The 14704-nt window shown below is 41.3% G+C and overlaps 1 protein-coding gene across 3 annotated transcripts in view; it reads left to right on the forward strand.

Annotated features, from left to right (window-relative positions):
• The first annotated feature begins 2458 nt into the window (after positions 1 to 2458).
• The window catches only part of dlg5a (discs, large homolog 5a (Drosophila)), a 40429-nt gene continuing 28183 nt past the window's right edge, over positions 2459 to 14704 (forward strand). For 2 of the 3 annotated variants that reach the window (XM_062430313.1, XM_062430314.1), the window contains exons 1-2: positions 2459 to 3157; positions 13678 to 13746. In XM_062430313.1, the coding sequence (XP_062286297.1) occupies positions 2854 to 3157; positions 13678 to 13746 (373 nt within the window). In that variant the 5' untranslated portion in view covers positions 2459 to 2853. Of the gene's footprint in view, positions 3158 to 3293; positions 3342 to 13677; positions 13747 to 14704 lie in introns of those variants that run through there. The other variant, XM_062430315.1, reaches the window with a different exon arrangement.

The raw sequence follows: 14704 nt of genomic DNA on the forward strand, positions 1-14704 counted from the left end.
GAAGGCTTTAGTTAGTTGTTTAGATTACAATAACTAGAATTTTAATGAAGATGGGAGGTAATTAGATTGGTTTTGAGAGAATCATTTAGACATCATTAGATGACTTTTACAAGGTAATTCCAAAGTGTTTCTGCACTGCCTCTGCCTGCATTGTAGCTTTCACATGATTATGATCAGAAGATTATGATGTGTGGAAGGTGTCCGGCTGAAGGCTTTGTAATTCAATTCTAATTAAAAACCATGAATTGCTTGATTTAATGTCTATTATAACTGATAATCCCCTCACAGTGGCTTGAGGACTTAGGCATTGTCGAGAAATAATGGCCTCACATTAAATTGTCAGTGTGATGCTGAAGGACACCAACAATGTCCTCTCTTCCAATATGTCCTCACTGCATCCTTTTAAAATGGGTATTGTGGGAACATTATGGTGCATTCTCGCAGTATGGAGATAAACTGGATATACCAAGGAATTATGTAAATGCAGTCAGAAGCATATCAAAAGTGATGTAATTGTTTTCCCGATCCTTAGCACAGACAGCTATAAAACTGGCAATAATTAAAAAAAAAAAATCTTAAACACTTTCAGTTTTAGAATTTTTTGTTGGCTAGTATAAATGATGGATATGCTTGCCGACAGTCTCTTCAATAAAAGATAAAGCTATTATCTGCCCTTATCTGGGCTGTTTGATAAACAAATCTGTTAATAACATTTCACTAAAATTATAAGACAGCCAGAAACACCACCCCTGTTTTCTAAATAATAATCTAATTTACCCTTAAGATAAAAAGCATCAGGCTGTCTTCTCTATTCAAATGCATGTCCTCAGGGTACAGACACAACCGTCCAATCTGTGTCAGCAGTGGGGACCTGCTTCCCTTTGATATGAATGAATTGTAATTAATTTTTAATCTAAAGGGATAGCACGTTGCACAAGCTATAGAGCCAGCATGGCAGAGAAAGACAGAAAGAGGGGGGAGAGGGAGCAGGAGAGAGTTGTAGATGTCACAATGAGATTCGGTGCATGCATGAATAAGGTCACGGTTTGAGAGGTATGCCTGCAGACGCCTGCCTCTGTGCCAACAATCTTTATTCAGCTGTAGACTGGAAGCAGAGTGCATCCATCATCATCATCATCATCATATTGTATTTCACAAATCCTGCTCAAATCCACATTTCATTTGTCAGCCTCATATATTTTTTATATGTTCACATGTGGCTCCAAGCCCTGTTCTATCTCATCCAATAGGCAGACACAGTACATACTGAATTGGTTGCAGTGTTGCAGCGTGGATATAGGAACATGGCACATAAGCCTGTGGCTACAGCAACAGTATTATGCAAGGACTCAATAAAGTCCTTACATTTTATTGCTGCATTAGCATTTATAATGAAAAAAAACTGAATGAAGGCCTCAGTGAGGTTAACCATCGATTAAAATATCTTTCTTTGGGGTTCTGTTGATTTGGTGTGTCTGTGGAAATAAAAAGATTATAATGAGGGATCAAAATTACTCAATCATGCTGACGGAATTTACACAAGGATAACAACAGATAACCAGTAAATAGCTCCAATATATAAATAAATAATACAAACATAATATAATTTTAAAAAGTGTTCATAATACTTTGCCACCCTCATGTATGTTAATGCAGTGGATAAAATATTAGAAACACCATTCAAAATGATGCACTCCAGTGCACCATCACCCCCGACTATGACCTTCATAATAAACATAAAGTAGAATAAATCACCTTTCTGACATCAACAAAAACTGAAAATGTATAGCTACATTTCGTAAATGTAGAATTTATGGCAGAGCTGTTGTATTACAGATTATTATATGTTGATAACTGCAGTTTTGTGGTTTATTCTGTATCTTTTAGCATTATATTTTATAAGATGATGTATGAGGTTTGTATGTGATTCATCTGTAGGTAACTAGTAGGCTAACTAAAGCTGTCAAATAAATGTAGTGGAGAAAAGGGTACAACATGTTCTTCTGAGTTGAAGTGGAGCAGAGTACATCAAATACCTGAAATTTGTTCTGAAGTAGACCACTGTTTACAACATCCCACCACTGCAGATAACAGAAACATTCATTTATGTTTGTACTATTGTGAAATTACACCTCATTGTGTTTATATGAATGGTTTGTTCTACTCTAAAAATGAGGTCGTTGTTTACACGCCTTTAAATGATCACTACGTCGACGTTTTTTTCAAAACCATCCCCAGATTTTCATGCAAAATCCATCCATTCTCATTTTTTCCGCCTGGGATTTTCGACGTACTACGGGGTGATGTGATGTGTACGCCCATTGAAAAAAAGGTGTGTTTTTGTCTAGTCCCGCCCTATTTCGCCTTATATGGTCATTGAGCGGAACGTTGATTGACAGCGGGCAGCAGCTGCTGAGTTGCCCAGACATGGCGGAGGATACACTGTAACTGAGGCTCAGCGGCGGAGTTACGTGACTTTTTCCAGCACTTGAGTCGGCAAAGGGCGCATTAAATGATACACGAGAAGAGGAAAATGTGCTCGGCTGAAGCGTACACAGAGGGGAAGCAAAAAACGACCTGAACTGCCACACACGAGTAAGATGGGAAAATGTATCGCTGTTTAGTGCAGTCAACAGCCTTGGGCAACAAATATGGCTTCTTGTGCCTTTTTCAATATGGTATAAAAATTGATCTCCCGTGCAACCTAATGCCGTGGTGGCTCCGGCGAACTTCTGCAAGCCACGACAAGTTGAGTTCAATAATCGCTCGGTACTTTTGATCGGTAAGGATATTACATCCACTTGGCCGTCTGGGGGGTTAGCTGGGAAGCTACGGAACTACAAGCGGATAGCAATGGAGCCAAAGCACAAAGAGTTGCTAGACCAGTGCCACCAGAACTTACTGGAGTCCATAACAGATGCGGACCGAGTGATCGAGCTGCTGATCGTTTCTGGTACCTTGAGCCAACTCGATAGGTTCGAGCTGGACCAGAACTGTTCGTCCAGCGCCGAGAAAGTAGACCACCTTTTGAAGATGCTGATGAACAAGGAGAGCGACCATTTCCTCGACCTGTGTGTGGCCCTGGAGAAGGCATACCCTGACCTGTATACTGCCCTGTTCAGCAACAACGGAGGGGGACCTGTGGACCACTCCACCGGTAAGAGCCGAGATACTACTCATGAGCATGCTTTGGTTTGTACCTGCGGGCGAGTGGACCAGTCACTGCATAGCCCCTTTCCCATGAGGACAATCTGGGTGGTCTGGCGCAAGGACACTGTGCAGGAACAGCTTCACAACAGCAAAGCTTGAAGCTTTTTATTAGCAAGAAACAGCACAGAAAGGTAAAGGTTCATGTGTACGTTGTAAGTGCAGGAAGACATATAGGCTACCTTACAATATTACACGAGTTACACATTTACAATCATTGAGTGCAACGTTATGTTCACTTCAAATGTATAACAACTGATGCAATGGCCTGTCTTTAAACTAAATATTCACCATGACCTGCAGAGCACAGTGCACTGCTTTTGATTAATTTAGCTGAGGACTATCCTGCCCTAAAAGGCTTACTGCTAGTCACTGCAATACACAGATCACACATCCATGATGCAGAGTTTGTGTGTGTGTGTGTGTGTGTGTGTGTGTGTGTGTGTGTGTGTGTGTGTGTGTGTGTGTGTGTGTGTGTGTGTGTGTGTGTGTGTGTGTGTGTGTGTGTGTGTGTGTGTGTGTGTGTGTGTGTGTGTGTCAGTCTGTGATATTTGTGCAATACTCTTGAGAAAAAAAACAAATATCAATTTACTGATATCCAACACCAAGTCCAATTTGTTATCAGTGGCATGATATGGTTATGGTACATTAGGTAGCCTGACTTGTTTCCATGACAACGAGTGTTGGTCCATATCGACCTGCACATGGGTGTTTGTGTGTGCGCATGCTTACAAACGTAAAGCGTGGTGGAGATCATCCATGCTCCCATTTGGAGAGAACTGCGTCCTAGCAGAGGTGCAGATTTAACCTCCATTACTGCAATAAATCTACATTTTAATTACAGTAGATTCACTGTAGTCGTCTGATTTGTGCTCGGTCCTCACACTTGAGTGGTTTTGGTTGTTGTTGCATGGAGATAAAGGGCAACCAAGTGTAAAAGCCTTGTCTAGTTTTGCCTGTTTTGCTTTGTCTGAATGACTGAAGCCCAGTGGCTTACTCACAACCAGTGTCATGCCCTGAGGGCCTGAATGCAGGATGAGCCTTGAGATCCGAAAGCGGGGAAGAGGTGCAGGGCAATGCATCTCTTTAACATATACCTCGTGTAAAGCAACCATGCAGGTAACACAACTGAAACTTTACAACAAACATTTTAGACCACTTGTTAATTCAGTGTGATCTGTAGTTTATAGCTGCCAAGTTGTAGCGTGTCTCTGTCTACTAGCAGAAAGCAGACCTCAGCAGGTAATGCTGAGTGGGTGTCTTGCTGCTCTGCTGACTTGATCACTAATGCTTCCTCACGCTTTATTACTTCCTTGTATTGAGTGTTGCTGCTGCAGAAATACTGTTTACCTGTGAGCCCCTGTAAAATGAGTCTCGATGTTAGTCCCTTGAATTTGGCAGGCCTTGACAATGAAGATTTGGGCTTTTCTTCACACACCTTTATAGACTGTAGCACTGGGCCTCAAGAGTTGACCTGCCATGTGTGAGGAGAGAGTGAGTAGCAGTAGTGAGTCTGGCTACTCAGCCTGTGGTTATTCAACAGAGGATTAGGCCCTGCTCTCCTCTCTCTGGTGTAAACCCTCTCTGTGAGACACGCTTTATCATGCCTCCACAGCCCTCTGTATTAGCCGCCTCTCTCTTGGCTGTGTTTCCACTGAAGTGTTGTGTTTTTTCCCCCCCTTCTTTTTAAAAAATGGGCTTTTTATTATCTTTGGTGTAGTGATTCGGCTTATGCGATTACTGTGTTTTAACCACACTTGTGAGAGACTGAAGACAAGCTGCTCACTGAGCACCTTCAGGCAAAGAGGCGAGGAGAAACAGCACATAGGGATGAAATCTTCCGAGCCCTGCTGTGTGTCTCTGCGAACGACACGGGGTGTGTGACGAGAGGGAATATGAGTGTGTGTGATGAGTCTTGCTGATAGCAACCTGCTCTCAACTCGTCCTCCTCTCGTGCTGCCTGCCTGCTCTTGTTCTCAGATGCGCCGTTGTTGCCAGCTGAGCCTCCATGCATGCACACATATGAAATCATCCTCAGCCCAGAGGAAAAGCACACAGATGCACACACAAATGCTTGTTGTTTTAAGCGTGGTCTCTGTAAATTATTAGTGTTTTGCTGGCAAACTCTTAACACATCTGCTGCAGAGCACATACAAACAAAATATTCATTATTTAGCCTGCTCTGAGCATCAGTACAGCCCACTCTTTTTTCTTTAAAAATTCTCCAACTCTAATTAAACTGCAAATTCACTCAGAATATTGACCATGAATCAAGTTTTGGTCCTGCTATGTTGCAGAGCGAGATATTTCTGTGTTCTCAACCCCAACTGAATTCATTTCATAAATCCAAGCTGCTGCAATCAAGTCGATTTCACGCCAAGGATTTTGCGCTCATCCCCCTGCAGTACATGGCTTATGTTCTACCTGAAGGAGTAGCAGAAGAGATGTACCTGCGCATCCCCCTCCGCTCCTTTCAGATTGCAAGGCTTGTGACAGTGATTTAAACAAACTCCGAGAGGAGAGCAACACAATTCTCCCTGACAGGATGCAACATCCACAGTCTTCTCCTGTTGTCTGTTTGCCTTTGTTTTCTCACTGTTTTGGTTTGTGTTCTTTTTTTCCCTGATTCACCATCCACTCCTTTTGAAACTTTTTATTTTCTCTAACTCATTATGTCCCCCCCGTTCCACTCCCACTGATTGGTTTCGTTTCTCCACACACTTAAATGGTGGGACACACCAGGGAGACAGAGGAGGGTGATAGGAAGAGGGAGCAAGAGAGAGGGAGACAACAGGCCTTTTGTTGAGAAGTTGAGCAGGCCCAAAGTGCCCAGTCAGCAGCTTGCTCTGTGTACAGCAGCCTAGGACATAGTCAGTGTGTGTTGGTGGTGGTGGTGGTGGTGGTGGGGGGGGGGGTTGTCCTCTCTGTCAACCAGTTTCTGTCCCACTCCATAAACCACAGTGGACAGACAGAGTGAGTTATGACCCTGACACTCCTGTCACGACTGCTGCTGCACTTAAATATCTCCCATGGGCTGGACCTGGCCTCACTTTCCTCCTCTCTCTTCGTCTGTGTCAGTGGCTGTCATTCAGTGACGCACATTGTCACTCACCTTGTCACCCCACTCTTTTTTTTTTTTTCTTCTTCCCCTTACCACTTTTTTCTCTCCTTCAGTCTGACCACATTCCCCTCATGTTGTGTTCCTGGTGTGCAGAGGAAGCCATCAATTTATCTGCTGTTAACCAATGTTTCTGCTTAGATGTGATTGATGACATTTGAGTAGATCATATTTTATACAAGTTGTCAGTGTGTGTTTTATTGCATTGCAGTGTCTCTGTACAACCAGCAATGTGGGCTTCAGTTGGAATGTGCCAAGTTGTCTCTGTGCTGTGGTGTAAGTACTCTTGAAGGAACTGAAAGCCTACCATCAGCCATCTGTGGACTGTATAGTGTAGTGGTGGACCAATTAGTTGACCAATCAAAGATTCATCAGCAACAGTATTTATAATCTATTAATCATTCATGCTTTTGTGATTTGAAGATGTCACTGTTACCTCTGGAGAAGTGGGATTGGCATTGTTAACTTTTTTTTGTGCTTTTTTTTGTTTTGGCCATTTCTGATAGTGCTGCAATCAATTAGTTGCTATTTATTAAATAAAACAGCAAGTATTCCAATAATCGATTAATTGTTTTGTGTTATTTTTAAGACAAAAATGTCCAAACTCTCTGATTCCAGCTTCCTAAATGTGAATATTTTCTTAGTTTCTTCAGTCCTCTATGATGGCAAACTAAATATCTTTTGGTTGTGGACAAAACAAAGCATTTGTTGGCTTTGGATTAGGGTTAGGGACATTTTATGCAGGAAAACAAATAATCAGAGAAAATAATCAACAAATTAGTCAATAATGAAAATAATTGTTAGATGCATCCCTAATTTTAATGACTAAATGATTATTTGGATTATTGAAAAAGTAATCTAGATGAATTAGTAATGAAATCATTAGGTTTACCTGAGTGACAGCAGTGTTGATAGTATAGAGTATCTTGTCAGGAATGTCAATTAATCTATCTAGTCAAGCCTGCGATGCAGCCCAGTGAGTGCTTTTACACTTAGTGCTTCCACTGTGTTGGTAGTGTTATTTTCCCAATTTAGTTCTATTGTTTTCTAACAAAGCAGCTTTTTAGTGTAAAAACCCATCTTTTGACTTTTGCATTAATATCTGATGGCAGGTTTATCTACACTCTGGATGTGCGAACCACAGCCAGGAGGCTGTACTGTGGAGCAGGATTTCATTACCAGTTTACACATGTTCCACTACTTCCTAATTACCCCACAAGGTAGAGGAAATGCCAGGATCTAAATGTTTACCAGCGCTATGAAGTCATGGAAATAAACAGTTTCTCTCCTTGTCTTACCCTGACCCAACACCCCCCACCACCTCTGCCAGGCTCATTCTTTTTTGCTGTTTTATGCTTTGTTCTGCTGTATTTTCTTTCTATCCCTCCTCTCCCCTCCTCTCCTCTCCTCTCATCCCACCATGGTGTCCAAGCTTTCTCTACTACACTGCACTTGCGCTGTCTCTTAAGTTGTCGCCCTCTTTTGTCTGTCCAGCTTACACTCTCACACTTGCAGTCATTTGTTTTCCAGTTTTTGTCACGTGACCCCAGGTCAAATTTAACCCACAGTAACAAGCAAAGCACACCAGCAAACGAGATGACGATTATTGCATTAAGTGCCTCCACTGTTTGTACAGATTAGCAATGAGAACAAGGGATGACATGCAGCAAAGGTCACTGAAATCAAAGCAACTATTTTAGGGTTACACGGCATGCACCTTTAGAAAATAAGGCAAGACAGGCTGTATTTTTACCAAAACACCTTAAAGTACAATTAGTTCTCATGTTTTTAATATTAATGGCATGAGTGGTAGCTTTAATGAGTCGCATGGATTTACATACTAGAATACTAGAATTTTTGATCATTGTCTCCTGTCTGCTAGCTTGTGTTGGTGCGACCGGGTGATGCACATGTCAGAAATAAAGATAAGAACATTGATGCAAAGAGAGCCTTTCTCTTTCTTTTTATTGAAAGAATACTTAACTGACATTTGAAGGGCTAGAAACATCCAGATGTTTTACACAATTAGCTGTACGGGATTGCAATGCAACGCATTTTTTTATTGCTCATAATTGTTACATCTGCAGTCTTAATATATGATCTTCTTCTGTAATAGATTATTTTCCTTGGTGACCTTTACAAGATTATATTGCAGTTTAATCACTGAATCTCAACACACTATGAAAATGCTATCTGAATCAACACAGTCTCTGTTGTTATTAAAAGAGAAAGGAATGTCACAAAGATTGTCCAAATTCCAGCAGTGGGTTTATTCCACACAGACAGGCCTTTTGGCTACGTTTGGCTTATCTGAGCAGCAGAGCATTTGGAGGACATGTTGCAGACATCTTTCACCTTTTTGTTTTTGACCCAACCCCTGGCACGGGCAAGCTGTTCACAAAGAACTGATGTCTCATTTATGCTGAGCTAGGGTTCTTTGCAGAGAGAAGACCCATTATGGCTTGCTGATAATAAGTTGGGCTGGATTACACTCAGGGGCGTTTTTGGACTTTGGTGCTGCTCAGCAGTTTTGACAGGTCTGCCTGGCTGAAGGCCTTTTAGGTCTTCTTCTACACATCTCCTTGTTTTTCACTTCATGTCCTTTAAGTGTTTACACAAATCCAAAATGACTATTCGGTTGCATCTGAGGAAGATGTTATTTTGAGACAGTCTTGGACCTATGAGTGAAAAAGGTGGGTCGGTTTGACCCTAGGCCCAAATGAACACGGAGCTGTGAGTCAGGCGCTGTGCGTGCGTTGGAGTAATCCTGGCTCATGGAGTCATCATGTTGGATGTCTCTCATGTTTATGCTTAGTGTAGACTCCTTAAATCAGATGACCAATCCTTTACTAGAGCAGTAAGGCTTCACTGGCTCATTGCCCAGAATCCTGGCCTGTGGTGTCATTGCCTCCTTAGAAGTTAGGCCCACTGCTTACTGGAAGTCCCAGAGTGCAGGGAGGGAATTGGACAGAGGAGTCGTGTTTCTTTGCAGATTTTAACCCCAGTAACCTAAATGTAAACTTCAAACAGATTTTGTTGTAGGATCAAGGTGTATGATAAAAAGGTTAAAATCTTTCTCTCCACGAGTGCATTTACATACACACTACATCACACTGCAGTATCTAATATATAGGGTTTATGACCATCCATGTGCAGCTGTGTGTTGATTTCTCACCATCTCAGCCACTGTGATCTGTACCAACAAAGAATGTTCAGAAACCAGTATCCCAGTTTCTCTTGGACTACTCCAGGTAGCATATCCTGGTTTCTGTGTTTACATGCTCAAAACCTAACCAGGATACTCCGAAAACCTGGTCATAACCAGGATACCAGCACACAATGTGAACACACTCATGCGATTCTCACTCACTGAGCTAGTTCTTAAAACCTACCTCCGATACGTTAGTGGAACGATGATGCTTGCCTAATGAGTTATCAGCTAGGCAAAACTGATCCCTGTTAAATCCTGTGTGTCAGTCACTGCCATTAAAAATCTCAATTAAAATTGTTTTAGTTTAATTTAAATACCAGCATCAACTGTTGTTTGTGTAGGAAAACATGACTCACCTTATTGCATTAGCAGGCCATAGTGCAGATGTCATTTGTTCCATGTCATAAAGTTTCCATAATTAAGAATATGTATTTTGTGAGTTTTTTTTAACTTAGCCAGAAAGTGTGAGGTACAACTGGTAACTTTATAAAGCTTATACAACAATAATAAAATTGCTTCTAAAGTCTTAAAATAATGCTGGTTCATGAACGTCTCCACAGTTAAAAGTAGTGTAGTTACAGCCTCATCTTACCTTACACACGTATGAGAATGATCCCATCAGTCACACACAGATTTTAAATTCAAAAAGAGGACTGGTGCTGGATTGTCTGCCAATATCTGTGAATATCCAGAGTATGGAGGCAGAGTAGGAGGGATCTGTGCCCAACCAAAGCCAGGAATTAGAGATCCAGGATGAGGGGGGAAAAAAGATAGTTTCTGCTTCTTGGCTTAATGCTAACAAATCCTCCTTCAGCTTCACTCAAGCACACTGTAACAAGAGTGGGTAAGTTTCAAGCATATTATTAGTGTAGCTGTTATTTGCCCTTCTGTAGTTTAATGGCTGTGAAGCTTAGGACACCAAAAAATTGAGAGAGCACAAAGAGTTTTTGGACTCTGTGTGTGTGTGTGTCATTTTTTTTTTAAATCACTGTGTCTCACTGACAGTAAGAAGAGCTGACACCAGCTAATAAAGAATAGCACACAGTATTATTTTTGGAATGCTAATGCTGCTCTTTTTTTCCAATTGGCCCTTAACATGTAGTCTTTTGTCTATTTGGCTGCATCAAACCCATTGTTTCAAGGCTCGTTAACATATATATTTATATTTTTAATGAAGGGATTCTGAAGCAGAAAAGTCCAGTTTTGATGATAATCATATGTGTTTTATGTTTTGGGAAGATGCTCTCATTGTCAGATAAGAGAAATTTCTGGAACTGATGAATAATTTAGCCTCACCCGACGGTGAAAGCCAGAATTCACATCTTTCTTTGATAGGCTCTCCTCCACCAGCCTCTCAGCTCTTATGCACTTCTTTTTCACCACGCTGCAGAATTGACTATTCCTCTTCATCCGGTTTCACCATGGCAACGTGTGTCATGTCGCTTTATGCGCTGGAGAACATAATCTGGTTGTCTGAAGCAACTGTTGGTTGCTGAGCACATCACTTGATTGGGAGGGATGGCAGAGAGGAGAGCGGAGCAGAGAGGAGTGGGGGGAAGTGGAACCCCTAAGGTACAGTTGGGGCGAGCACTCCCATGACCTATTTACATCACAGCAACAGGCCTTTGTTTAGTCGCCTCAGGTCCCCCACTGGAATATTTCTCACCTTGAGTGTATCTTTTGATGGAAGTCAGTAACAGCTGCTCGCTCCGTGTTACAATATCTAATGTCCCTTGATGAAGTCTGTCATGATGTATCCATCTGTTAGAATTCAATCTGAATGTTGGATACAATTTCTCAGGTCTGATGTGTCCAATCTGAAAGATTTATGGCAGGAACTGGTGGATTCTCACAACTGTAGATCATTAAATCTGTGCTACCCTAATGGATGCATGCTTTATTGATGCAGTGAACATGTTTACAAATGATCAGCTTCACTGACTGTGGCTATTGCTAATTGCTATCGATGATTAAAAGTCCGTTGGAAAAGGCTAATGCTGCTGACCCATCGACCCCAGATAGCTGACATGCAATCCATACTGCATTTGTTGTTGTGTTCACGGGGTTATGCCACTGATCTATATATAGGAATTTTTGGTGCACATATTTGTCCTTGTTGCCAAATCAGATGGTGTGATACTGAGGATTGTCCCAGAATTTTTTTTTCTTCCCGTTCGTGGGAGTTACAGCTGGCGAGCGTCCTCACTCGTGGAGATTACTAGGATTTCAATTTATCTGAGTGTTTCCAAATCACAAAATACAACATTCAAGAAGCGACATTTTTCAGGATTTTTCTGGCACAGAGCTTTTATGACATTGTTTATTATTTTCTAAAATAACTTGACCTGAGCTGGCACAGTACCTCTCTGTGGCTCACATGTTTTACTCCGAGACCTGTTCAGTCAGATACCAGGTTCAAGAAGTCAGTAGTTGCTTTTCATTGCAACCAAGGAAATGAGCTGAAGGCTTTTGCATTCAGAGAAGTAATGATGTGCAGCACCAGAGTGGTTCTCATCACGTCTGATGGAACAATATGAAATCAAAGCTGTGCGCTCCGAGCACTTCTCAGAGTAAAAGTGTTGAGCATCACGGAATGTCAGAACAGATTAAAAGCCTTTCCGCCCTGCTCCTCTCCACTTTTTCCTCCAGTCTCTCCTCTTACTTCTGTTTCTTTATGTCTCTCAAACAGCCATCTCCTTATCTGTTTTTGCGACTTAGTTAGGCTATCTCCTTTCATCTGTCCTCCTCCTGCTCCGTGCCTTCCCCTCGTTTCCCTTCTTGCCCCCCTCTTCTCCGCTCAGTCTGCAGGGTCTAAGATGGAGTGGCTCAGTCGCACAGAGCTCATAGTTAATTAGGCTTGGCCTTGTCACACATTGAGGGCTGGAGCCAGAGCTGTAGCAAAACCCAGTGGGGAGGCAAAGGCTGAGATGGAGATCTGGAACAGTTGGCATCTATCTATTGCCTGCGACTGACAAAGGCAACTACAATTCCCCCGCTCTCTTAAACCGTTGTACACAGGAAGACTTTGTTCATGTGTTTGGTTGGCATATTACACATTAGATCAGTATCATCAGTGTCTCACTATGCTGTTTTATGAATATTCAATTGATCAGGTTATATAAGACTAATTATTTTCACTTTGTCTTTTTAATCCTGGAATTATGGATGTTTTTTGATTCCTTATTTCATTTTAGAATCGGATTTTGTGTACAATTCGGATTTTAGAAATGCAATTTAGTGTGCAAGCAACTGTTTATTGTTTATACTCTATTTAGAGGGTCTCTGAGCACCTCATTTGCTCTTTCCTCTCATTTTTCTCATTGAAATTTACTTGAAGCATTTCCTGAGCTGTGATGGTTGGAAGAGGATCTTTTTCACTATAGATTGTGATGTGTTTTTGCAGCAGACATCACACCGACTTTTGGATGTGTGACGGTGTAAAATCAAGCTGAAAAACAGTTAAAACCAGTCTGCTACTTTTTTACAAAGTCTTTTGTGAAAGACTAAACTAAGGTCTGTAGTCTACAAACAGTAGGTTATGCCTTCTGCAATAAACACAAATCTAAGATTAGTCTTTTTAAAAAATCTGTCTGTGTTGTCAGCCATGTTTATGTTGCCCTGTGGAGCAGGCACTCTGCAGTATAATGGGGATCTGCATAGCCTCTCCTATGGATTGTGGTAGCCTGTGTGAAATATCCCCCAGCTTAACGGTGTGTACAGCTATTCAGACGGAGAATCATTTTCTTTCTCTCTCCCTCTCCCTCTCTCACTCTATGTGCTTGACATAAAAAGAGAAAATCCCATTTCAGCTGTGACATTCTGCCTGTGTAGCAGAAACATACAGGGACTATACATCAAAGCAAGGCAGAGTGCACAGTGAGGGAAAGGCAGTTTAATGACGACGACAGTCTGGAGTGATAATATAGAGCCGCTAAGGAGTGTTGAAGTTATTATTCCAAGTAGAAACCCTGCACCGCATTTATAATACAACTGTGCAGGGAATATGAATCTGACTTTGTAATATTCATTGCTCTCCACACTGTACAGGCAATTAATTCAGGCTTGTGCTTAATTGGTTAGTTAATCAATCAATGCTTTATGTCTAAATGTATCCCTTCTCTTGGCCTTTGTCTCCCGGCAGGTTCCACATACAGTGTCCTCTCCACGATGCCTTCTGACTCAGAAAGCAGCAGCTCCCTCAGTAGTGTCGGTATGTATAATGACCCAAGATGCCTGTTATGTTGTTTGTGTCATGCCAGGTTTGACTGGTTCGATGTCATCGCCCAACATAACAGAGCAAAACTTTGCTACAATAAACCAGCATGGTTGCATCATGACTTGCACTGATAGTTTGATTTCTGATTGTCTTGCTGGGTTAAAGAGATTTATTAATGTTTGGCTTTAAGCCACACATTGGGCCAAATAACACCCTCCTGGTGTCTTCCTCTTTCCCTAAGGGGAGGCTTGCCATGCTTGCTTTCCCCAGTTTTGACAAAGGTCCAAATGACTCAGCTGTGTTACATAAACCTCCAAAAGGGCCAAATGTTGAGCCAAAGATGAACATAATCCTCATATTTCCTGCCCCAGTCCCCTTGCCATGGATGTTCTTTTCTATGAGGAAAACAAAACCCTGAAAATGACTCCTTAATGTCTTTCAATTTTGTGTTATGATCTCTTTGGCAAAGAACTCGCAGTAAAAGAGAATGATATAAATATTTCAATGACAAATCGTTTTTTTGTGTTTAAAAAAAAAATATATTTTATTTATAGGTTTTTCAATGTATAAACAGGTCAACGAGAAAAATAAAAAATTAAACAAAGGTTTGTAACATAACAAAGGAGATACGCTAAGGTGTAATAAAAAAAAGAAGATGATGATGATAATGATGATAATAATAATAATAATAAAAATAAAAAAAGGCATTACACACACACACACACACACACACACACACACACACACACACACACACACACACACACACACACACACACACACACACACACACACACACACACACACACACACACACACACACAGAAAACCCCCTGCTCAAATACAATACATATAAGTCAACTCAATAGACATGATCAGCACCAGTCATTATGCAGATATCAAAAACAAAAAACTGTTAGGTCATTCTTGACAGATACAGTAAGAAAGGTTG

This window comes from Scomber scombrus, chromosome 12 (assembly GCF_963691925.1).
Source record: "Scomber scombrus chromosome 12, fScoSco1.1, whole genome shotgun sequence".
NCBI classification, from domain to species: Eukaryota; Metazoa; Chordata; class Actinopteri; order Scombriformes; family Scombridae; genus Scomber; species Scomber scombrus.